This window comes from Podarcis melisellensis (assembly GCF_964234715.1).
Source record: "Podarcis melisellensis genome assembly, chromosome: 8".
NCBI classification, from domain to species: domain Eukaryota; kingdom Metazoa; phylum Chordata; class Lepidosauria; order Squamata; family Lacertidae; genus Podarcis; species Podarcis melisellensis.
Genome location: NC_138540.1, coordinates 22,063,404 through 22,090,064, shown reverse-complemented (window position 1 = coordinate 22,090,064; position 26,661 = coordinate 22,063,404). Strand labels below are relative to the sequence as shown.

The 26,661-nt window shown below is 45.7% G+C and overlaps 1 protein-coding gene across 1 annotated transcript in view; it reads right to left on the bottom strand.

Moving 5' to 3' along the window:
* The window catches only part of GABRD (gamma-aminobutyric acid type A receptor subunit delta), a 33,180-nt gene extending 11,072 nt beyond the window's left edge, over positions 1 to 22,108 (bottom strand). The window contains exons 1-2 of the mRNA XM_081923726.1: positions 20,889 to 22,108; positions 297 to 409 (exon numbers count right to left, since the gene is read on the bottom strand). Of these exons, the coding sequence (XP_081779852.1) occupies positions 297 to 409; positions 20,889 to 20,956 (181 nt within the window). The 5' untranslated portion in view covers positions 20,957 to 22,108. The remainder of the gene's footprint in view (positions 1 to 296; positions 410 to 20,888) is intronic.
* Between the last annotated feature and the right edge of the window lie 4,553 nt (positions 22,109 to 26,661).

The following is a 26,661-nucleotide window of genomic DNA, read 5'->3' as shown; positions in this document are numbered from 1 at the left end:
CCCATGGTAATATTCTGTTGAAATTTGCCCTATAACCACAAATATATGCTACCTTGCTGCAATGTAAATTGTTTCATGGTTTGTTTGTTTAAAAAATTGAGCCATATCCAGCTTAGGCCCCATCTGCACTGTACATCTTAAGCAGTAACATACAACTTTAAACAGTCAACAACTTCCCCCAAAGAAACATGGGAAGTGTAGTTTGTTAAGGGTGCTGAATGTTTCTGGGAGAGCCCTATTTCCCTCATGGAGCTACGATTCCCAGGGTGGTTTAACGACATCAGCCAGAATCTTACCTCCAATTCCGGGCCTGAAATTTCTTGCATACCCTTTCATCAGGTCATCCAAATTAGGCAACCAAGATATTTCTATGTTTGACCCGATGTAATCTCCAATGTCGTTCATAGCTCTGTGTTGTTGTTAAAAAAGAGGGGGGGAACATGTCATCAGAACACAGGAATCTGCCAAGTTATTCCAAGTCAGGCCATTGGGTAACTGTAGGTCAGTACAGTGGTACCTCAGGTTAAGTACTTAATTTGTTCCGGAGGTCCGTTCTTAACCTGAAACTGTTCTTAACCTGAGGTACCACTTTAGCTAATGGGGCCTCCTGCTGCTGCCACGCCGCCGGAGCACGATTTCTGTTCTCATCCTGAAGCAAAGTTCTTAACCTGAAGCACTATTTCTGGGTTAGCGGTGTCTGAAACCTGAAGCCTATGTAACCTGAAGCATATGTAACCCAAGGTATCACTGTACTATCCACACTGGCTGGCAGTGGCAGGAGTCCGTGTGTTGGGGCAGGACGTTTGCAGCAGGGATCTGTTGTACCTGAGAACTTTCCCTGTGCTCTGTTCTCCCTCTGGACAAGTAAGAGGAATGATAAGGGTTCAAGGACACATTTCAGCTTGGCAAAAACACTCAAGGTAGGGCAGGCAAGGGGTGTAGCCTAAAAAGAGAGGGTGTGACTTTGGGGACAATTCTGAGAGCCAGGGCCTGGAGGGCCACATTTCACATCTGGGCCTGAGGTTCCCCATTCCTGTCCTAGATAATTCCTCTGACTACCAATTGCAATGGGGGGGGGAGACCACGGGAGAGGGGTAGCACTTATTTGTTTAATGTATCTATATCCCGCCTGTCTCCCAAGTTGGGATTCAATGTGGCTTTCAAAATAATTCTAACAAACCAGTTGAAAACAATAGTTAAAATACAATAAAACACATTTATAACTAGCATGAAAACACTGCCCAAAGGCCTGTCTGAATAGGAAAGTCTCTGCCTGCTGAAAGAAAGATATCAAGGAGGGACAAAATTTAACTGCCCTTGGGAGGGAGTCCCACAACATGGGAGCAGCCACAGAAAAGGCTCTCTCGCAGGTCACCAACAACTGTGCCTCTGATATTGATGGGGCCTGGAGAAGGTGCTCACCTGAGGATCTTAGCACACGGGCAAGTTCGTAAAGGGAGATACAATTTTCCAAGTAACCCAGGCCCAAGCCACATAGGGCTTTATAGTTCATGATCAACATGTTGAATTGTGCCTGGAAACAGATCAGTCACCAGTGAAATTGTTTTGACAGGGGAGTAATATGTTCCCTACATTTAACTGACCCCAGGCAGTAGCCTGGCTGCAGTATTCTGTACCCTGTCAGAAGCATGTGATTGACCATTGTGGGCAAACAGGATGCCTTGGGTCTGATCCTGCAGCGCTGTCCTTAAAGTCCCCTGAGCAGCTCCTTCTGACAGCAGTTCCCTTTACAAAGGCCCTCCTGGATGTGGGAGAGAGAACTTGCTGTTGGACCTCAAAACCGGTAATGAGTTAAGCTCCAGAGCTACATGAGCTACATAACTCAAAACATTAGATGAGAGCCGCCCTCAGATCTGGCGCAACAGCTCCCACCAGGCTCCGAAATAAGCAGAGCGCTTGAAAAGAAATAATGCGGGTAGAAGGAGAGAAATCTTGTTAAATATTGATGAAAGGCTGTAGTCGAATATACCATAAGCATTTCCTGTCTTGGGACTTACGTAACTTTCCTAGGGGTTCCCCCCCACACACTCCCCTTTCTTCTTCTTCCATGTGTCACTGGCCCAAAAAAGGAAGCAAAAGCCCTACTTCCGAAGTTGGTCTTTTGCATTTAATGCCACAAGGCCATGCTTTGAATTGCTCTGCAAAACAAACAGGGTGGAAAGTGTTATTCAGCTTTTGTGCCGATTGTGCTCTGGCTTCCCATGTATGCGCAAACAGCGTCAGGGGGTTTTGGGATACCGTTCTGTGGATGTATGTTCTGAGTAACACAGACACCATCAGCTGCTGTTAGTGGAGTTGTCAAAGATGGAAGAGCTTTACAGAATGCAATAAGAGTCCTGCTACATCAGGCCAACAATGGCCCATACAGTCCAAAATCCTGCTCTCACAGAAGCCAACCAGATTCCTGTGGGAAGCCCAGAGGCAGGATCCGAGCACAACAGCAACTCTCCCCCTTTGCAATTCCCAGGAACTGGGGTTTACACAGTGGCGTAGCGTGGGTTGTCAGCACCCGGGGCAAGGCAAGTAATTTGCACCCCCTAACCCGTGGATTTGCGCCCCCTAACCCTAACCCCCAGATGTTGCGGCCGGTGCGGCCGGCCCCCCTGCACCCCCCACGCTACGCCACTGGGTTTACAGACTTGTGGGTCCGATGTAGGGGTCTGGAAGGCTGCATGGAGAGCCATGGGCTTGAGTCTCCCCACCACTGCACTATAGTGGGACCTCAGGTTACAAACATTTCAGGTTACACACTCTGCTAACCCGGAGGTAGTACCTCAGGTTAAGAACTTTACCTCAGGATGAGAACAGAAATTGCGTGGTGGCGGCGCAATGGCAGCGAGAGGCCCCATTAGCTAAAGTGGTACCTCAGGTTAAGAACAGTTTCAAGTTAAGAACGGACCTCCGGAATGAATTAAGTTCTTAACCAGAGGTACCACTGTATATGAAACAATGCTTTTGTTTTTTTTTAAAAAAGAACAATAACAAGGGAAAAAAGCCAAACAAAGCCGTCTGCTTCTGTATTCCCACTCCCTTTGGCAAGTGCATACTGCATGTCTGAATTGAAAATGTATCCCAAGATGAGTGATTCATCCCTGCATTCAGTCACCGCATCAGAGTTTAATAAAAGCCACTGTGTGAGGAGCTGTCATTAGCAATGGCATCACTGGATGTGGGGTGGGGTGGGGGAGGAAAGAGGGGAAAGAAGAGAGAGCCAACCCTTGCATTTCTTTCTGACATGTTTCCCCTGTATTCAAAGGTTCAGCAAGTCATGCCCTGTTGGTTACTAACCTCTGTGTCATTCGTTAAAATGTGGGTTTTTATAGAGAGAGACAGCACAAGAGAAATTAGAAACGTGGGAAGCTGCTTTACAGCAAGTCAGGCCATTGGTCCATCCCGCTCAGTGTTGTTTACACTGACTGGCAGAGGCTCCATCTGCACCATGCATTTATACCAGAAAATACCCCTTTACACAGTCATGGCTTCCTCCAAAGAATCATGGGAACTATAGTTTGTTAAAGATGCTGAGAGATGTTAGGAGACCTCTATTCCCCTCACAGTGCTACCATTCCCAGACATCTCTGGGATGAGGGATGGATTGTTAAACCACGCCGAGAACTGTAGCTCTCGGAAGGGAAGAGTGATCTCCTAAAATCTCACAACAATGTACATCCCTCCATGGACGTAGCCAGGTTTTTTGTTGGGGGGGGGGGGAGCAGCCAAGATTGTTGAGCCGTTTTCTTGGCCAGGCCACCACCATCTCTGACCTCAGGATTCTAGAACTTACAGCTGTCAGTTTTGTGGGAAGGAAAGCAAGGACCCACAGCCCAGGTAGGGCTTGCTAGCTCTGGGAGGAGGTGTGTGATTCCACATCTGGTGCAGGCGCAGGACAGGTGAGGGTCACCTGCCTCATCAAGCCCAGAAAGTATGAAAGGAAAGCCGTCCTGGCCAGGCTGGCATCTGTTGAGCTTTTCTTGGGAAATCACGGGTAAATATACCCTGTAAATAGGACATTGCAGGGGGCGGGGGGCAGAATCTCAGATAATTGAGTACTTTCAATGCTTTTCAATAATATTTGTGAATCTGGGGCAGGGGGGAAGCTGCCCCCATCTGCCACCCCTTGACTATGCCCGTGTATCCCTCTCCATCACAAACTATGGTTTCTTCACTCACTCACTCACTACCACCCCTACCACTCCGTCTCTTCCTTTTCACAAGGGAGAGCATCTTTCCCCAAGCTCTGTAGGGCATCTCATTTAAAAACAGGGAGAGATTCCCACCTTTCAGGAAACCATCTCCTAACCATCTGACGGAACAGCCACCAATCTAACTAACAAAAAGTAATGGTTCCTTAGGAACTATAGGACCAGGGAGGGACATTTCATCAAATTACTTCAAGGATTTGCTGTCAACATTGGTCTCTGTTTTTCTAGTGGAGCAGGCTGGAGATTGAGCAACATTTTGTCCCCCATTCATTAAGTGCTGCTGTCAAACTCTCATTTAAAAAAAAATAAACAAATGAATAACCTTTTCTTCTACCACACCTTTCCTCTCGAAGCATTGAACAAAGTCGCTGAATCAACTAAAGCTGGTTAACTTCCTTACCAAGAGAGGTTTTAAATGTAATTCCCCCAATTTTAATGTTTTTAAGTTTTCCCATCCACCTGTTTCCAGGTGTTTGGTTTTTTAAAAAAATGTATTATGACTCATCAGCACAAATAATCCCAATGCCACTTTTTAATCAGGAATGGATACAATTCTCAACTGACCATGCCTTCCTGGAACTTCCACTGCTGTACAGCAAGGCTGGCTCAACACATTTTGGCACCTGAGGCAAACTACAAAATGGCACATCTCCACACCAGGAAAGGAGTGAGTGAAGCTCCACTTCAGGAACAAGGATGGGAGGAGACCAGCAAGGTCTCCTCTTTGCTAAGGAGCCGCTGTGAAGGTGGCATTGTGTGGGGGATGCCAAGGAGGCAGCAGATCTGGCCTCCACATTTGTTGTATCCACTGTGGATTCATTCACTGTGGGAGATTCATTCCTTGGAGGCTGGATCTGCTGCGCCTCTGCATCCTGTCGCCTGAGGCAGTAGCCTCACCTTGCCTCATGGGTGGCTTACAGATGTGATAGATTAGTTCTTTGAGGTGTGTAGGTTTCAAAAAAGCATCACTCCGTGTTCCCTCAGGCCCCTGCCTAGGTTTTTAGCACCCACATCCTCATTAGTTTAGGTTTCTGAAAGAATTCTGTATCAATGTGATGCCCTTGTAACAAGAATGCACATACTCTGCGAATAAAAAATATAACAGCACAAATAAAAAGATCTATGCCAAGGCAACTCAAAAGCAATACCATAAGAAAACCTAAGATCTCTATAAATTAAGCTCATTTGCATAATTTTGTCTTGCAAAATTTATTCTGCTCTACATAATTTATTCTGTTGGTAGGGGCGGGAAGGGAACTATGTCAGTTAGTGAAACAAGATCCCAGTAAGCCAAAATGCTCCTTCTATTTCTCTGCACTATTTAATGGGGGCTGATAAATATGTTGGGTGATGAGGAATGGCTGATAAGGATGGACTACAAAATTAGCATTTCTTGGGAGGCGTTAAGAGAGTTTGACACACCCAACTACAAGTTCCTATAAATGTCACATGCCTTTATTGGAGATGTTTTTGTAGCTCAGCAGAGGATCTTAGCAGGGTGAGGCTGTGTTCAGCAAATGCCCACTCAGTGCAAAATACAGAGAACCTCTCCCCCCCACCTAGGGATGGAAGGATCTGCCAGTTTCGGTATGTATAATAATTACGGTGAAAGAGTATTTCTCCTGGTTTGGATGTCAGTGTGTTTGTGTCTATCCCTTTCTGGGGACATCATAATTAACTCCATAGGTTTTGGTTAATCATCATTTCCCATTATGTCAAAATCCTGAAATGATGGTTACCAAATTTAAAACAGTTCCATGTTGTTGTTGTTATAATATTTGCTGGATTTATATACCGCCCTATAACCAGAGGTCTCAGGGTGGTTCACAGAAAAGATCAACATAAAAACCACAATACTGTGGTACCTCGTGTTATGGACGGGATCCGTTCCGGAGGCCCATCCGTAACGTGAAATGCCAGCAACTTGAAGCGCGTCTGCACAGGCGCGCAGCACGTTCTGGCGCTTTGCGCATGCGCAAAACACAATTTAGCACCTCTGCACAGGCACGAGCAGCAAAACCCAGAAGTAACCCATTCCGGTACTTCCATGTTGCCGCGGGATGTAACGCAAAAAGACGCAACACGAAGCGGACGCAACTCAAGATATGACTGTACAGTGGAGGTCTGTTCTTAACCTGAAACTGTTCTTAACCTGAGGTACCACTTAAGCTAATGGGGCCTCCCGCTGCCACCCTGTGATTTCTGTTCTCATCCTGAAGCAAAGTTCTTAACCTTAGGTACTATTTCTGGGTTAGCAGAGTCTGTAACCTGAAGCATCTATAACCTGAAGCGTCTGTAACCCGAGATACCACTGTGTGTGTGTATTATATATATATATATATAATCAGAATAAAAGCAACAACCCAACAACTCTCCCCCCCAAAAAGAGCCACATTTTAAAAGGACATCCATACTGTGTAACTAAGCATTGTTTCCCTGTTTGAATATAACTGGAAAAACAATCAGGGCCATCTTACACATAGGCACTAGGGGTGCGGGGCACCCGGGTGCCAGGCTCTCAGGGGCGCCAGGCCGAGAGTCTGGGGCTCGAGAGTTGAGTCCAGGGGAGAGCCTGCCCGTCGGTTGGAGTGCTGCAGCAGACTCTTCTGCAAGTGGCTCTGCGCCGCAAGTTCGGGGGAGACTGAGCCAGCGAGACACTGAGGCGGCTGGCCGGCTCCGCCCTCCTGCACACCTGGGACTGGGCAAACTGGGGGTGGGGGTGCCGGGCGGATCTTTGCACCCCGATGCTGCATATGCTTAAGACAACCCTGAGAACAATGGTTCATTGAAGGCTTCCTGGCTTACCAGAGTGTGCTAAGAAGGAAGAGGGAAGAGGCAATGCAAGGGCAAAGCACCTAAGGAAAAGCACCTATCAGTTCATTAAGGTGAGATGGGATGGCCTGAACTGGGCCCTTGCTTTTCCTGTGCAAGACTAACACTGCTGCCTCTTTGGAAATCCTGAAGAACGTCCTGCTTCTCCTTACCTGGGACCAGTTTGCGACAGGTCAGCATCTCAAAGCAGGGCCTGGTGCTATTTCCACCACCATTAAAAGCACACCTCTTTAGGACAGCCTCTCAGTCATTCTGGGGTCACCGCATGAATTCTCTCTTGCATTGGCCTCTGGGATAATCCAGAGCAATTCACGTACCCTTTCCATCTGCCATTCCTGACTCTAAGTGATGCTCACTGTAAATATGTTCTATATTTTGAAATGTAATTGAAAAAGCATTAGGCTTAATTCACAGCAACCTTGCAAACATGCAAAAAAAAACAAGAACAAAAAAACCCCACCAGATTTCCTTTTCCCTGCTAGCTTTAAGCAACACCACATAGTACACTCTTTAGATCTATATAGCGTCTACATTTTAAAAAGCTTTTCTTCTCTTAGGTTAAAAGATTGCACGAAGTACGTGACAAATTATCTGCAAATAGACATGCTTCAATTCTTCTTTTAAAAAATACAGATTCTTCCTACAAACAAAATATAAGAGATTATGTTTCTATTTTTAATTAAAGAATGAAATACCATGGTTTGCTGGAGGGGTTTAGAGGGCTGAATGCTCAGTATCACACCACCTAAACAAAGGATAAGTGAATTTGTCACACAAAAATAAAAGAACCCTCTGTTCCATTTTCCATTCCCTCCCCCAATGACCCACATGGCTGTCTTATTCCTTGTATACTTGGAGTCTTGCAGTGCCCTCATTGTCATACACACACACAAACGCTTACACATTTATTCCCTGTGGGTAACACTGCATTAATTTCCCCTAAAATAGCCTGTCCTGTGTCGAGTTAAAAGCAAAAAGGGTGTCGGTTCTTTAGCTTAAAGACACACTAGGGAAAATACTGTAATTTATCATAGCGACTACTCAGAATTTAACCCTCTAAGCTGGAGCATTGGAAATAGGAGGATTTGCAGGATACAGTGCATGTGTATTTATAAGCACGTGCACCATATACAAGGTGCATCTCCACCACCACCACACCACCCCGCTCCACCCCTTGCACCAAGATTCAAGTGCAATCGAGAGAGACACAAGTGGGATGGCCAGTGCTGGGGTGCTTGTTGGTTTCATTCTGATAGACATAAAAGAAAGAGGCTTTGCCCTGTCAGACTTTCAATTGTATTACAAGGAAGCTTACTTGCGTTGACTGAAGGAATGGATCATATTGGAAAATGCAGACATTTGGAAGGCCGTCATATAAAATTTGGCTGGCATGCCTTTGGTATGGGAAAGCTAAAGTTTTACAGACAACATTCTTAGGAAGTATTGATGCTTTTGAATTATGGTGCTGGAGGAGACTCCTGAGAGTCCCATGGACTGCAAGAAGATCAAACCTATCCATTCTTAAGGAAATCAGCCCTGAGTGCTCACTGGAAGGACAGATCCTGAAGCTGAGGCTCCAATACTTTGGCCACCTCATGAGAAGAGAAGACTCCCTGGAAAAGACCCTGATGTTGGGAAAGATGGAGGGCACAAGGAGAAGGGTACGACAGAGGACAAGATGGTTGGACAGTGTTCTCAAAGCTACCAGCATGAGTTTGGCCAAACTGTGGGAGGCAGTGGAAGACAGAAGTGCCTGGTGTGCTCTGGTCCATGGGGTCACAAAGAGTTGGACACAACTAAACGACTAAACAACAACAAATTTGTATAGAGTTTGGGAGAAATCTAAATACTTGCTGGAAAGAAAAACAGCTTTATGAGTGTCCCCCATTTAAGCAATTACAATTAAAAGAGTTAATATGGATAGACAGTGGGAGACCTATAGAGAACTGTTGGACCTTACAGGGAGAGAACCCAGACTGAAACCAATGCAAGATGTAAGTAGCCAAGTTTCCAACTGGTTACAGTATCATCAGTTACATGATATGTTTAAGATAGATTTTAAAAATGGGTTCCTGGACCAAAGCTCACAATTTGAAAGGCAATTATTACAGAATAACAATAAGTTATTGTTCAAGATGTATAACTTCTTATTAGAATGGGAAACAAACGACAAGCTAGTCAAAGCTTCAATGACACACTGGGCAATGGATACAGGACACAACATAGATTTAAACCTCTGGGGGAAACTTTGGAAGAATGATTTGAAATTTACTGCAGCTTATTCACTGAAAGTGAATTACAGTGGTACCTTGGGTTAAGTACTTAATTCGTTTCAGAGGTCCGTACTTAACCTGAAACTGTTCTTAACCTGAAGCACCACTTTAGCTAATGGGGCCTCCTACTGCTGCTGCGCCGCCAGAGCACGATTTCTGTTCTCATCCTGATGCAAAGTTCTTAACCTGAAGCACTCTTTCTGGGTTAGCGGAGTCTGTAACCTGAAGCGTATGTAACCTGAAGCGTATGTAACCCGAGATACCACTGTATATGAAAATGATTTACAGATGGTATTTTACCCAGAGTTGGCTAAGATGTATAAAGCAGAATCAGATATGTGTTTGAAATATAAAGAAATGAAGGGAATATTTTTTTCATATGTGGTGGATATGTAAAAAGGTAAACGAATATTGGGGAAACAAGTTGAAAAAAATGTTTGAAATAACTTTCCCAAAATGACCAGAGTCCTTTTTGTTGGGAATAATCCAGACCGAAATCCTAAGTGTCAACAAAAATTATTTATGTATGCAACTACAGCGACCTGAGTTTTGTTAGCCTCAAAATGGAAAGCAAGGGCAAAGAGGACTGGCAACTTAAGATGGTAGAATATGCAAAGCTTGCAGGTTTAACATATAAAATAAGAGAGCAATAAGAATATATATTCAAATAAGAGTGGAAAATATTTACAGTGGTACCTCAGGTTACATACGCTTCAGGTTACATACGCTTCAGGTTACACACTCCACTAACCCAGAAATAGTGCTTCAGGTTAAGAACTTTGCTTCAGGATGAGAATAGAAATTGGGTTCCGGCGGCGCTGCGGCAGCAGGAAGCCCCATTAGCTAAAGTGGTGCTTCAGGTTAGGAACAGTTTCAGGTTAAGTACGGACCTCCAGAACGAATTAAGTACTTAACCTGAAGTACCACTGTACTGAGTATATGGAAAATAACTGTACACAGCTGAAAACGCTTGGCAGCTTAAGATAAAATCGACAGGGTAATTAATGTTCGAGTGATATAAAAGTGGAGAACTGACTAAGATGGTTATAGCAAAATATCCAGGAATGAAAGATAACTAAAACGAACCAAGGCAAGAGGAGGGAAGTCGCTGGATATCTAACAGTATGTTAATGTTTATTTTAAGATGTGAAACTGAAAATGTAATAAAAATTATTTTTAAGAAAGAATGCATTTGTTCATTATTTAGTTATTTTAAGAATTTATATGCTGCCCTTCAAATATAAATATTTCTCAGGTGGCTTTGAGAGGAAAGATATAAAAATACAGAAACAACAGAACAGTTGAATAAGCAGAAGCTCTGCCCTGCAGGTAGCTTTCCAAAGCCACCTTTTGTTTATTAGCTTTCAGCTGGACAATGCCCAAGTCTGAAAGATCTTTCCCCAGATTCTGCAGGCTACAGGGCTTACATCTGACGAACTGCAGAAAATGTGGTTTCTGTGAAGGATTCTGTAAATGCAGTTTGACTGCATTTGTATAGGACACTGAAGCTGCGTTTTCAACATAGCTCAGCTGGGTAGCTGGCTTTTAAGACAGCATTAAAAAGGAAAGCATAAGCTTAAACTTTTAATTGGATTTATTTTCTTTCTTTCTTTTTGTGATGTAAACCATAATGTTATGGTGTTCCTGTGCTATTAAAAGAGGAAAAGCAATTCCAGCTTGGAAGAAGATTTGGCACGAATAAGCTTGCCAAAACAAAAAACTGGCCTGTCCTACCACCTGAAGGACTAACAAATTTCTTACGGCACACCAGCATTTTCCAGATGCCTGAGACGAGTTTGCACTTGAGGACATTGACTCTAGCACACAAAAGTTCAATCCAGCTAGGAAATCTGTCAGTTTCAATTTCTCAGTTTTCCCCCCGTCTTCATGTCCTCCACATTTCCACGTCATTTTGGGATAAAAATATATATATTCTCATACATCAGCATTTCAGAATGAAATGTGCACGTTTGTCTGCAATTTTGCCTAATTGCACATTTTTGCAAAGCTGTTTCCCCTAGTATAATGTACTTTCATTGGTATATGCATTTTTTGCACTCTTTACCCTAGTACACACATTTTTCCTGCACATTACAAAACTGTAGAGCGACATTGCAAAATTAGGAGAAGTGTGAGTTTCGAAGGATGGCTATTTTGGTTTGTGTATTGTTTCAGAAATTGTGAATTAGATAGATTTGCCTATAAGGGCTAACCCGCACAGGTCCATGATTTGTAGGCACAGGTCTGAGCATGGGTTTTTTTTTGGGGGGGGGTCCCCACCACCTTTCCTGGGAAAACCCAGTTTACTGCTGAAATGTCGTCCCCCCCGCCAACCCAGATTGATGTTTGCTCTGAGAACTGAACATGGGCTCATAAAGAACATGATTTGCACAAAGAAGACCCCAGGTGCAAACCATCTCCAGTTAAAACAAATAAAACAGGGAGTAGAGGGTGGCAGGGATTTCTGCCTGATCTCTTGAGAAAAACTGCTAGCCAAGAGTAGACAGTACCAACTGTCTTGGACATAATGACTGGCAACTGAGGCCTTGCTGTTGGTGCTGCAGCCAGGTGCTGCCCATGGCAGTTACCCATAGCAAGGTTTTTCGGTGGTGGCTCCCTGTTTGTGGAATGCCCTCCCTAATGAGGTGCTCCCTGTCTCCATCATTATTAACATTCAGGAGGAATGTGAAAACATTCCTTTTTACCCAGGCATTTGTGGTTGAAGGATACTGTTCCTGGCAACCTCGAGATCACCGGATGGAGTAATGTTTTAAACTGTAAGTGCTCTTAGAAGGTTCTTTCACTCTAATTGTTTGCAGAATGCTTTAACTGCCTTATAATGGTTTTTTTTGTTTTAGATTGTGGATTGGTTTGTTGCTCTGGGCTCCTTCAGGATGAATAGTGGATTATAAATTCAATAAATAAAGGAATACTGGGCTAGATGGACCAATAGCCTCCCTTAGTATAAGTCGACTTCCTAAATTTCTCACGGCTGCAGATAAGACTGCTGTTAAAAAAGCAGACTTTACTCTGAGTGTCCCTCCTTTCCCACATCTGTCCCCAACAGACCACTGTCCTTGATATTTTGTTCCCCACTTGGGAGATTGTTCCAAAAATTTCATTTGTGCAATTTGCTAGCGTCGCCGCTCTTTGAGGTTCAGTTCCCTCCCCCTGGGTCTCCAGAAGCTTAAGGAAGGTGAGTGGGTGGACGGTTGGATGCAAAGCATCTCAAGTGCACATGTTGGCAAATGCAGACACGAAGAGAGCACTGAAAAAGCACACCATGCACCGCACTGTTTGCTGCTTCGCACATTTTTGCAACTGCTGTTGGTAACACATAGTGGGACGAAGTGTGTTTTGTTCGAGACTGTCTTGAAGCAAAACAACACAAGCACTCTCTTGGCGTCTAACAAAAGTGGGTCTTCAGGAATGCATAACAACACAGATTAGGAGTGGAGGAGAAACTCAATTTTGTTTGCATTTTAATGAGAGACGTCTGAAACTAATATGTGGGAATGGGTCTATATTTTACTTATCATCCTGATCTCCCAGGAGAAAGTCACTATTGTTTTAATTCACACAAGAGCAAAGTTTAGGTGGTTTACTGGAATCCCAGAGGGATGGGGGGGGGCAACAAATTTGCTTTCATTTGCATTCCAGTTAGAAACTAACTAATTCACATTTCTAAAACCAATATATGAACTTAAATACCCTTGTTGAAATTCACACTTCTCTGAATTTTGCGGTATGCACAAACAATATTTCCAAAAATACATACAACATTAAAGCAAAAATTTATTGACGGTAATGTACAATGCATTGATGGGAAGATTGCTTGTAAAAATGAGTAAATCATAACTGCATAGAAAAATGTGGTTACTGTATTAGGACATGATTACACTAAAATGGGTAAGGAGTTGTCATGATTTTTTTAAATTAAAAAATCACAGATTGCTGCAGAAATGTGGAAAATAAGATGAGAAGAATGAGAATGAGAGACAGATTCGCCCCACCTTGGTGCAGAGGTGATTTTGGTATGAAAAGCGTCCCCATCCTCAGTTATCACTAAAGGTAAGTGTAAAGCGACCCCTGACCATTAGGTCCAGTCGTGACTGACTTTGGGGTTGCAGTGCTCATCTCGCTTTATTGGCTGAGGGAGCCGGCGTACAGCTTCCGGGTCAAGTGGCCAGCATGACTAAGCTGCTTCTGGAGAACCAGAGCAGTGCACAGAAATGCCATTTACCTTCCCACCAGAGTGGTACCTATTTATCTACTTGCACTTTGAGGTGCTTTCGAACTGCTAGGTTGGCAGGAGCAGAAACTGAACAACGGGAGCTCACCCCATTGCAGGGATTTGAACTGCTGACCTTCTGATCGGTAAGTCCTAGGCTCTGTGGTTTAACCCACAGCGCCACCCACGTCCCTCACTTATCACTATAATAGGCTAAAAACACACACACATATACACTATAGTATAAAAATGCATGCAGTTTATGAAAATCTGCAAAGAGGTCCTAAATGCTTCAGCAGCATAACAGACAGCAAACACATCACTGCAGTCCATTGAAAACTGCTGCTTCTATCTGAAAGCAAAAAGAGGTCAGTGAGGGCACCAGGTGGATCTCAGTGGGGAGAGCATTCCACAGTGAATATGTCCCCACTGCCCCCACCAACTGAATTTCCACCCACAGTAAGACAGCAGGAAGGGTCTCAGGAGATGAGTGAAGTTCCTGATCTGATTCAGAGGGGAGGCGAAAGTGATGGAAGTACTAGGTTATGCACAGCTTTAGGTGCGGGTGGGGAAGGAAAAGCTTTCCAGCCTAGCTAGCTTTTTGAGAAACGTTCTGAGGGCCATATGCCAGCGGTGGGCGGGGCCACGGGCAAAAGTGGGCAGGGCAATGGATTAAATGCTCCTTTTGCACCATTGGCTTCTCTCTGCACATGCTCACACATTTCTGCCTTCCATCCAGGCAATCAAGAAGCATTATCTGAGTCCCAGCCCGGCAAATATAGTCAAGGAGTATGTGAAGCCAGGTCAGTGAGGGCTATGCCTTACAGAGAATACCAAGGACCAGAGGGAGAGGCCTGGGGGGCTGCATTTGGCCCCGGGCATGAAGTTCTTGACCCCGACCCGTACTTTAGGTTTACAATAACATTTTATTTTGCCATGAATTTATTTTGAATATGTACATAATTGTTGGGCTGGCTCCGTCACTAGAGCATGAGACTATTAAGCTCAGGGTCATGGGTTTGAGCCTCACTTTGGGCAAAAGATTCCTGCATTGCAGAGGGTTGGACTAGATGGCCCTCAGGGTCCCTTCCAACTCTATGATTCCGTAAATGAGATACTAATAATTGATACTTAGGCTTGAATCTAATTGAGTTCTGTTCAGAAAGGGCCCACTGAAATCAATGGACCCAAATTAGACATGTCTGTTAACTTCAGTAGTTCTGCTCTAAATATAACTAGCACCAGATACAACCTATTGTTAATTTAAAGTAATATGTCATAAACGATATCATTGCTGATATATAATTAAATGAAATCCTTCTGTTTGATGCACTGATTAAGCTCAACAAATCAATCAGATCAGAAGGTGTTCCCACTGCAAAATAAACCTCCAAATTCACAATGTTTATCTCTCCCACAATAATATATATCCACTGCATTCGTGAATTCCAGTAACTTCAAACTCTACTTGTTTTATGATGTTATCATCCCATCGTCTCCATCCCCTTCCCTGCTTGTTTGGCCTCTATGTTGTTTAGTCGTTTAGTCGTGTCCGACTCTTCGTGACCCCATGAACCAGAGCACGCCAGAGTTCAGCAGCCAGACTTTGTGAAAGTACGGATTTTTCCATGCCTGACATATCCTCCTACAGTATGAACTGCTGTCAAAAGACGAATGGTCATTTCATGATCTTCCCAGAGCAGCACTTATTTAATATAACCGAAGAATATTGACTAGAACTTTTAAATTGCTTTTTGAGAGCCTGTCCTCTGGAACAATTGGGCTGGCGATGCCTGCCTGGGTACAGTTTGTTCAGGCATTTCAGGACTGTTAATTTTTAGATTGGACAGTTCAGTATTTTGCTTTAGCAGTTTGATACTGGATTTCTTAAATTTATTTTTTGCTGGCAGTGGGTTGTATCCAAGTAAGCCCTTCTCAGAGTAGACCCATTCATATTAATGGACCCAAGTTAGTCTACCCTGAGTAAGACTAGAATTGGCTACAACCCAGTATGTGTTTTCATTTGATTTATAGAATCATAGAAATGTTGGAAGGGACCACAATGACCATCTAGTCCAACACCGTGCAATGCAGGAATCTCAGTTTGTATTCCAGCCTTGTGATTTTAGGGTTTCTGCTTTGAAAACTGCTTAAGGTGGCATCCAGTTCTACTCCTAACAGACATAACTAACAGGTCTATTAGTTTCACTGGGCCTTCTCCGAGTAGGACTTAGTTGGATACACACAACCCTTAAAGCTTTGAGGGGAGAGATGTTCCGCCCTTTGGAAAGCTCTGTAGCATTTAACTGTGGTTAATAAAAGCATCCTAAAGTTTTCTCCTTGTTAACAGGAATCAAAATCCCAAATCTAAAGACTTCAATCTTACACTAAGAGTAAGTCTCTTTGAACTCAGCAGGACTTCTAAATGCTCCTAAATGATGTACAGACAGAGGGGATTGCGATGCTAAATCCTAACTTGGCTCCTGCAGCTTGTCACGCAGTGGTGGGCTGGGGGAAGGGGTTCTCACTAAAATTCCCCCTTCAACACTAGCTATTAAAAAGCACGGGGTTAGCTGTGCATTTGGTCACTCTGTGCATCCCTCTTTTTTTGAAAAAATGAAAGCTTTCTCGCCTGTGCGAGGGTGATTGTGTTACCAGTGTAATCCACTCTGGCATCCTGAACCAGCAGTTCATAACTTGTGCTGTGAGGTGGGGGCAGAGAGAGAAACTCAATACCCTCTTGAGCAAGATGGCTGTTGGCTAAGCCTGACCTTAATTTTTATTTAATTTTAAATGGGGGACGGGGGACGGATGACAACACACGACTTGAATACAATTTATCATCATACAATGTGGACAGTATTTAATCTTGTTGAGTTGTATCCAGTGCCAATCCTACCTAGAGGAGACCCATTGAAGTTAATGGACATGACTAACAGTGTTCTGTTAATTTAAATAGGACTCCTGTGAGTAGAACCTTGTTGGAGTCAACCCATTTTCTTGATCCTTCTCCCAAATCTCCTGCTGCCATGTCAAGTATTTGCATATATGCCTGCCATTCCGTGCTGTCTTTTGGGGTTTGTCAACTTTGACCTTGATAAAGGTAAAGGTAAAGGGACCCCATACCATTAGGTCCAGTCATGGCTGACTTTGGGGTTGCAGTGCTCATCTCGCTTTATTGGCCGGGGGAGCCAGCGTACAGCTTCCGGGTCATGTGGCCAGCATGACTTAGCTGCTTCTGGCGAACCAGAGCAGTGCACGGAAACGCCGTTTACCTTCCCGCCGGAGTGGTACCTATTTATCTACTTGCACTTTGACGTGCTTTCGAACTGCTAGGTTGGCAGGAGCAGGGACCGAGCAAGTCCTAAGCTCTGTGGTTTAACCCACAGCTCCACCCGCGTCCCTTGACCTTGACAGGCTGGTTTAAATCTGTGCAGCCAGAGCAATTTGCATTTCTGTTCTTCTCCTGCTTCAGTCAACAAAACAAAACAAAAAAATACTTGGGAAAACAGATTTTCATATAGGGACGCCCAGGACGAACCAGAAGCCATCTGAGTTGGTGACCATCACTGTTATTATTATCTGAATTTTGAACCACTGTTCTCTGAATTTCCATGACGATGGATCATAAGGATCCAAAACATGCTGAATCAATAAAACTCTTCCTTATTTTTATTTCTGATGCTCGTTTTAGAACAACATTCCCTCCTTGCAAAAAAAAAAAAGACACAAAGAAGGAAAACATTACAAATATCACGGGGGACTCTTCCCTGCCCATCTTGTCAGCCCTGAAATACCAAGATTGACCTAGGCGTAGATTAGTAATATAATAACACCCCACAAGAATCTTCCACTGCATTATGAGCTGACACCCCCCTCCCCATCTCAGTTTCCACTGCATTATCAAATTGCTTTTCCTACCATATCCACATCCAGAAAAGCTCCATGGCTGTTGCCTAGTTAACAGCATCCGAAGAAATGCCACCTCCAATTGCAGACAAGAGAGTTTTTCACCTATCAAGTGTGCCATTGTGCACACCTGCCTGCAATTAATGGACAGACACAACATAAATGAGTCCATTTTGTTTCTCGAAACCTTTTGGCCTTCCTCATCATAACCTGTCCCAGAAGTGAAGCAAGAACTGCTACACACATCCAACTGATCACATATACATACCCTGCTTTCAGATTTAAAAATGCACAACCTGTTTAAAGAACATGCACCTAGCAGGAGGTTCTAGTTGTCTAAAGCACTGGTTTCGAATTGGTGGGTTGGGACCCACTACCAGGTCTCAGCCTGACCTAAGGTGGGTTGCAAAAAGCAGTACTACCAACATACAAATATATATTTTTAAAAATTAAGAAATGGGTCCCCAAGTCAGTGGCGTAGCATGGGGGGTGCAGGGGGGCTGGCCGCACCTGGCGCAACATCTGGGGGTTAGGGTTAGGGTGCGCAAATCCACAGGTTAGGGTGCGCAAATCCACGGATTAGGGGGCACAAATTACTTGCCTTGCCCCGGGTGCTGACAACCCACGCTACGCCACTGCCCCAAGTGCACCTTTGGTTTATAGATCCCAAGTCCTGAATAGCAGACAGATTTCATTACAGAATTGTTATCAGCAGTTGGCACCACCAGGGAAGGACTTTTGAGCAGAGTCCAGGGCCTCCACTCAGAAGGAAGACTTTGAGAGCCCCAAACACAGCTGGCTTAGCACTTTTCAAAGTAATACACATTACAATCTAAAAAGCCACACACCCCCCGCCACAAAATAGCATTAACCCCATTGCTATTATCATGTTTACATCGAAACATATCCCAACCTCCAGGGTCCAGGGAGTTAAGTTTGCAAAAACATTTGCTAGAACACCCCCACCTCCCCAGGGAAGTCAAATGTAAATGAGGATGGAATCCATAGAAATTAATTGACCTAAGTGGGTCAGCTCCAAGTGGCACTAATATAGGACACAACCAAATGTGACTATAATAATTGCTATATGGACCATTAGTTTATTATTAGAAGTGTAAATGTAACACTGCTTCCCTTGTCCCGTCTGGCCAGTGTGGTGTAGTGGTTAAGAGCGGTAGACTCCTAATCTGGGGAACCGGGTTCGCGTCTCCGCTCCTCCACATGCAGCTGCTGGGTGACCTTGGGCCAGTCACACTTCTTTGAAGTCTCTCAGCCTCACTCACCTCACAGAGTGTTTGTTGTGGGGGAGGAAGGGAAAGGAGAATGTTAGCCGCTTTGAGACTCCTTAAAGGGAGTGAAAGGCGGGATATCAAATCCAAACTCTTCTTCTTCTTCTTCTTCTCAGAAGCAAGCCCCAGACTTACTCAGAGTGAAATACTGCATATAGGATTGCACCTTTTGAAAAGGGCAGAGGAAGCGAGACTGTCTACCTATGTGATCTGATCACCTCTGGCTGTCTTTGAGTATGCACTGAGTGTTTCTTACCTCAACTTCAGATAGCTATGGAGAAACAGAAAGGGGAGGGGGGGCTTTCAGCAAAGGGTTGGATTCAACTAAGTCCTACTCAGAGTAGACACACTGAAATGAACGGGACAAAGTTATGTCTAGCCATTCCAAAGGGTCTACCCTGAGCAGGAGTAAAGTTGCATACAACCCACTGAGCCTACTCTCAGTAGGGCACAACCCACATTTGGGAAGAAAAGGAATATATATTTTAAGCTCTGCTCCATAGCTCCTTAAATTGATACCCAACCGCTTGGATGAACTCTCTGGGGAGATCCCCCGTTCCCTCCTGTCTAACAAGTAGGGCATATTTTGATGATTCTCTCTTCTACTGCAGAAAACCTCCTCCTCTCCCCTGCCAAGTGATCAGTGCAACCTTCATCCGCCGCCCTTGGGAAGACCCAAGAGCGGCATCCGTTTGAGGGCAAAACTCCAAAGTCTTGCAGACAGATCTGCAGCGGCGACTCCCGAGTTCGAATCTCGCCTCCCAGTGCGGGGGAACTCTCAGCAAAGTCTGGTCTCTCTCCCTCCCTCCCTCCCCCCCTCTTTCTCTTGTTCAAGCCCCTAGTTCTCATCCTCGTTGGTAAAAGTAATGAGGGGTCTGTACGTACATCAATCTGTGTCTATCTCCGAGTGCCTTATTATCGTCCTTTATTGCGCACACTTCAGACGTACAGTTCATTTCTGCGCACAATGCTTTCTTGCAAACGGGGAAATAATACCCCAGCCAAGCGCACCCTAGGGCAGAGTGGTGCAAGCCAACCAGCCCCTCCAACTGGGAGGGAACTCCCATTTTCACCCCAGTGCGACTTTCCTACCGAACTTACATAGGATGGGCTGAGAGCCTTTGTTAACGGGGGTCGGGGGAGAGAGTTGTGCGCCGTGTCCTAAAGCCTTTTCTTTCCCAGCTCGCATGGTGAACGAGCTCGTCGGAATCTCATAAACACTCTGCACATACCCAGAGGCAGCCTGTAATAGGAAAGCTCTCTGGCACAAGGAAGGGGGAAGAGAGATTCCAGAGCTAACATTAACTCGAATCCTCGGTCCCCCTTGAATACTTTGGGGATAGGCCCAGCGATGGTCGGAAGCAAAGGAAGAAGGAACTCCTGTACTTTTTAAGAGTTGCGCAGAAAAAAAGACATTTTCAGCGCAGGGGATGGAGGCATGGGGGTGGAGAGGATCCCCCTCTCCTTACACAACTATTTAAAAGCTAAGAAGGCCGGTGGTCCAGCCCTTTCTCTTGGTCACCCTAGCACAAGGATGGGGAGCCCATTGGTCACCCATGTTGGTCACCGCTGACTGTTGGGCACGCTGGCCGGCAGGGTTCAGCAAACACCCGTAGAGCCACAGCTGCTCCGCATCCCTGTCCCAGGATGAGTTGCGATTTTGCTGGATCTTGCATTAAAAGAAACAACCCCCCCCCCCCGCCTCCTAATACTCAGCACTAGGGTCCTCAGAAGCAAACCCCACTTTGCCCTGTAATGCTGGGAGATCCTTCAGACGCATCTCTGAGAGCAAAGCCCGGCTGACCTCTGCAGCGCTCGGCTTCCGGGCTGACGCGCACAGGATCGCGCCTCCAGGACGCTTAGGAATGGCAGGCGTGCAGCCTAACCACTAGGCAACCCTACCTCGGGAGTGAGTCCCGCTCTGCTCCAGCCGCCTTCCTCCTGAGTTAAGCGTGCCTGGGGCTTGCAGCCCAAAGCCTTCGTCAGAGAGAAGTTTCCCTGCGCTCAGTCAAACATCCTCCCAGCTGGGATCGCTGCCTTTAGATACCTATTTTTTTAAAATAATAAAGCAACAAACCACATTCTAACTAGAGAAGGGAGTCGCTTGCCACGGTGCGCTTGCTCCTCTTACCTGGTGCAGGTGTGCTGTTGGGTGCAGAGCAGGAGTAAGGAAGGCAAAGCCCAGGTCAAAAATTCCATCTTTTCCTATATACGTCTGTGTTTGTGTGTGTGTGTTTAGATAGGTCCCCAGCGCTGTTCAGACGAGGAGAAGTTGGCAAATCCCGGTTGGGCAGCGGCGGCAGCGGCGCATCCTGCGATGGGGTAACGTCGCCATCCTCCCGAGAGCATCCACAGACTGGTCCTTCTCCTGCCCAGGGAGGAAGTTGGCAGAGAGCAAGTCCTCCTCACGCCAAGTGGCTCAGTGGCCGCCAAGGCGGCCGCGCAGCTCCCACCATCGCCCCGGAGTTAGAGCCGGGGTAGCGAGAGAGGGATGGAGAGCTACTCCGGGACAGGCACTACCTGGCTGCCCTGCCTTGCCCCGCTCCGCTCAGAGGGGCGCCTTCCCTGGATGCCAAAGGCAACGCGCACCCGGGCACCCTAAAAATGGCACCCTGCCCCACATGGCGCGCTCTCTCTCTCTCTCTCTCTCTCTCTCTCTCTCTCTCTCTCTCTCTCTCTCTCTCTCTCTCTCTCTCTCTCTCTCTCTCTCTCTCCTTCCCCTTCTCCAAGAAGGCGAAATTATTCTCCTTCTCCCGTTATTCTTCTTTAAACATAAAAAAGCAGATCCGTACAAAGCTGGTGGCCGAAAATAAACCTTCTCCGAAATTACAGATTTTGAGCATTACCAGAGAGAGCGCAGCAGCTGGAGGAGGAGGAGGAGGAGGAGGAGGGCTCAGCGCCTCTCCACGTGCTCAGTTCGAGCCCAGATTTTGATTATATGTATATAAATAAATAAATAAATAAGAGCAGTCAGGCGGTCCCCAAGGCACAGCGAAGCGGGGTTGGGGAGAAGGCAGAGGAGGATGGCAGGAATTATTGGGAAGGAGGGTCTTGGAAAAAGAAGGCGAATTCTCTTTCTCCCCCCACCCCCTACCTTTATTCTTCCTGGGAAAAACAAGCTGTCAGTTTCCGGAGGGATGGGTGGGTGTTAGAAGCACGCTCTTCTCCCCCGCATCCGTCAGTTTCAGCTCCAGAGGTTTTTTTTTTTGTTTTAGTGGGGGGTAACAGAAGCAGAGTAGTGCAAAAATGCCCGAATAAACTCAGCCTCCCAATCTTGGGGAGGGGGTGAGAGTGTGAACAAAGAACTTTGTTTGAGCTCAAGGTTTCAGAAATCATCCTGGAAGGGGGGGGCATTGGTGGCCCCCCAGAGACAGAATTGTCTTGGTGATTGGGGAAGGGCTGTTGCTCTGTGGTTAAGCACCTGCTTTGGGCGCAGAAGGTCCCATGTCCAATATCCAGTATCTCCTGTTCAGGGTGGGAAAGACTCCCTGTCCAGAATCCTGGACAGCTGCTGCCAGTCAGTGCAGTCAATACTGGGGTAGGGGGACCAGAGGTCTGCCTGGGTCTTAAGGGAAGGACAGCAGATTAGTTATCAGAGCACCTGCCCTGCATGCCAAAGGTTTCATGTTCACTCCCTGACCACCTTTAGTTGGAGTGGGGGAAATTCCCTGCCTCAGCCACTGCCAGTCAGAGGAGACAACGCTGAGCTGGGTGAACCAAAGATCTGTCTCTGTATCAGGCAGTTTCCTAGGAGGAGAGTTGGAGTCCAACATTAGTCAGCAGAGCAGGAGGCTCTTAATCTCAGGCATGTGGGTTTTTGCCCCACGCTGGGCAAAAGATTCCTGCATTGCCGGAAGTTGGACTGTTAGGTGACCCTGGTTCTCCCATCCAACTCTACAATTCTATGATCTGGAGGGCTGTAGGTGCAGTTTGCCTGGCAAGTGTTGTAGTGCTTAGAGTGTCTGACTAGGACTTGGGAGGCCAAGGTTCAAATACCCATTCTGCCATGAATGAAGCCCACAGGATAACCATAGGCCGGTCACGATCTCTCAGTCACAGGGTGAGGATAAAATGGAGAGAGAGAGAACGAGGTATGCCACCTTTAACTCCTTGGAGAAAATGGTGGGGTATACATGCAACAATAAATAAATAAAGTTATACAGTGGTACCTCGGGTTAAGAACTTCATTCGTTCCGGAGGTCTGTTCTTAACCTGAAGCACCACTTTAGTTAATGGGGCTTCCTGCTGCCGCCGCGCCACCAGAGCACGATTTCTGTTCTCATCCTGAAGCAAAGTTCTTAACCCGAGGTACTATTTCTGGGTTAGCAGAGTCTGTAACCTGAAGCATATGTAACCCGAGGTACCCCTGTACCTGCTGAAATTTCCCCTTCTGCACAGCTATTTAAGGTACGGGTGTAAGTATTTAAGGTGTCCACTTTTTGCATTTCCCATCACACTTTGCTCTCTGCTGCCCTTCCTTTAAACTGGCCGTGTTCCTTTTATAATAGACAGTGAACAGCACCATCCCATATTTGTCTATGCTCAAAAGCAAATGCCGCTAAACTACGTGACATTTTATTTATATACTCCTTTGTGCACCAGTGAACAGTACACGAATACAAAGGAAATATGCAATAAAAGTACAAGAGATTAAGTCAGTCAAAATGTTCTTGTCCATCCAGAACCACATTGCCTCTGCTGTCAGTCACTTGCCAGAGTCGTGGGTCACTATGACTTTTCTTCAGGTTAGTGCAGCAGCCCACATGCATAATTCCAGCATTTCTATATTGTTTTGCTGTTTTACCAGCTTATAAAATTGCATTTTGATATTGTGTACTGACTTTTCGCTTGTGATCTTATAATTGTCATTGGCTTAGAGATTTTGTTTTATTAAGCAGTACACACTGTGAGTTATTGAAATGAAATGAAAACAATATACAACCATCAAATCACAAACCCCCATCTCACTAGAGGTATGTTGGGTGGCCATCTGTCAGGGATTATTTAGCTAAGATTTGCTGCATTGGAAGGGGCTGGGCTAGATGACCCTTGTGTTCCCTTCCAACACTACAGTTCTATGATTCTGTGGATATGTGCCAGGATTAAAGCTTCAGCAAAGCTTCAGTCCTCTTCTAGATGGAATTAGATTTGTAGGAAGAAGATCAGTCCTTCTCCCAACCTCCACCTGCCACAGATAAGCCTTGCTCATTGTGAAACTACAGTTATCCAGCAAGACAGGTTTGTGGGTTTTTTGCTCCTGAAAATTTGTGGTGGTATTTAAAGAGTACAGCTTACCAGGGAGAACATGCAATTGCCCCCCCCCCCGACCAAGGGTTGTGTTAGCTTCCATGCAACCTTCTGGGGGCCACATGCCAGTTGTGCGGGGGCCAGAGGCAACAGCATGAGGACCAACTGGTGTAAATTAACATTCGTACAGTAGGCTAGAGGGACGTGGGTGGTGCTGTGGGTTAAACCACAGTGCCTAGGACTTGCCGATCAGAAGCTTGGAGGTTCGAATCCCTGCGACGGGGTGAGCTCCCGTTGCTCGGTCCCTGCTCCTGCCAACCTAGCAGTTCAAAAGCATGTCAAAGTGCAATTAGATAAATAAGTACCGCTCCGGCGGGAAGGTAAACGGCGTTTCCGTGTGCTGCTCTGGTTTGCCAGAAGCGGCTTAGTCATGCTGGCCACATGACCCAGAAGTTGTACACCGGCTCCCTCGGCCAATAAAGCGAGATGAGTGCCGCAACCCCAAAGTCGGTCACGACTGGACCTAATGGTCAGGGGTCCCTTTACCTTTACCTTTTTACAGTAGGCTAGGGCACTCAAACAAGTCCCCTGTTTCCTCTATCCAGATATGCAAGAGGCATTTTCAGTATTTAAGGCCACATTCCAGCCAGGCAAAAACATGGGGTGGTGGTAAGAAGAAGAGCCTTTGTGGGGTGGGGGGTGGCTTGCGGCAAGTTCTAAGGGCCAGACTGATAGGACTAGAGGGCCGCTTTCAGTACCCAAGCCTGATGTTCCCCACCCCTTGAAGCAGAGGGTGGGGTTTGTGGTGTGCCTCACACTTGAAGCTGGGAGTGGAGGAGTTGCCTTGTCTGCCTGCCTATGCCATGATACTTATTTATAGTTTCTGATCGCTCGTATTTAAATAGACCCTAGTGGAAAAGAGGATGCAAGATGACAAGCCCCGCAGAAGTCTTGAGTTGGATAATCTCTCAAAATGCTCTTCTCAGAGATGTAAATCTGTTCCTTTAATCCAGGGAAAGATATGTTAAACGCCATTCCCACCCCCCACCCCCACCCCCGACAATCCACTCCCTTGCAAAGCCCCAGCAACACAGCCAACTATGGGCTTTCTGAAGGGGTGGGTGGGATACTCGCTCCCTAACACTGCCGCTTAGTTTCTAGAGCAGTCGCCCAGTTAAATAATTCTTTGCGGATGAATCCTATGACTGTGAATCGATGTTAATGGAAATGTATTAAGTTGGGGCGAGGAACCCCAGGCCCAAGGAAGTAAAATGTGGCCCACCACATCCCTCTGTCTGGCCCTTGGAATTCTCCCAAGCCACACCCCTCTTCTCAGGCCACACCCCTTGCTGGCCTTGCTTCACACCCTGCTTGAGTGATTTTGCCTAACTAGGATATATCCTTGAGCTGTGATGATGTCCCTTGCTTCTCGGGAGGGAGAACAGGGAAGTGTGTGTGTGTCTAGAAACTAGGTAAAATTAACGCCTGTTGTTTGCATCTGGCCATGCCCACTGCTAGCATATGGCCCCTGGAAGATTGTCAAAAAAAGAATGTGGCCCTTGGGGTGAAAAACACTCTCGTATGAAAAGAACTTTAGTGTAAATAAAATGACAGCTATAAAGGGGGCAGGGAATGCCTGAATTATAAACTCAAAGCAGACGTCATCTTTGGAAAGGTATGCCCTCCCTATTCCAAAGGTGGATGCGTCTTCTAAGATGGGCAGTTTTTATTAGTATGTAGATTAAAAATAATTTGCATTCCTTCCCCACACACAATGTAACGGTCAATTTAATCAGGGGAACCTATTTGGTTGATTGGTTTCATTCATCAATCAAAAACATTTCAATCAGTCAGCTGAACATTGCACCCTTATTTAGTTTTAAAATGAAATTAATCAGGAGTTGTCACACAAAAGGTCCTAGGTTCAAATCCCCAGGTAGGACTGGCAAAGAGGTTGAGTCATAACCAATCAGCACCGGCTGTCCTGAGCTAGATGGACCATTAGCTGATTCAGTATAAGGCAACTTCCTGTGGCTTAGGAAAATGGCCACAGCTCAGTAGTGGAGCATCTGTTTTGCATGTAGAAGGTTCCAGGTTCAATACCTGATATCTTCTAGTAGGTTGGAGTATCCCTTGCCTGAAACCCTGGACAATGACTGCCAGTCAGTGCAGACATGGACAAATGATCTTATTCAGTACAAGGCAACATTACACTTTTTCAGAAACACACTTGTTCAGAGTTTACAAACTACAACCGTATTTTCCGCTCTATAAGACGCACCAGACCACAAGACGCACCTAGTTTTTGGAGGAGGAAAACAAGAAAAAAAATATTCTGAATCTCAGAAGCCAGAACAGCAAGAGGGATCGCTGTGCAGTGAAAGCAGCAATCCCTCTTGCTGTTCTGGCTTCTGGGATAGCTGCGCAGCCTGCATTCGCTCCATCAGATGCGCACACATTTCCCCTTACTTTTTAGGAGGGAAAAAGTGAGTCTTATAGAGCAAAAAATACGGTAATTCCCAAGAGAGTCTGCCCCTTGTTTTTTGGTATAAATATGTGATTTGGGCATATCTATTCTATTGGAAGGAGACAACCCAAGCTCCTAAACTCATGCAGAGACATAGGAGCCAACTCCTAGGGGCCAAGGTCCCTTCACC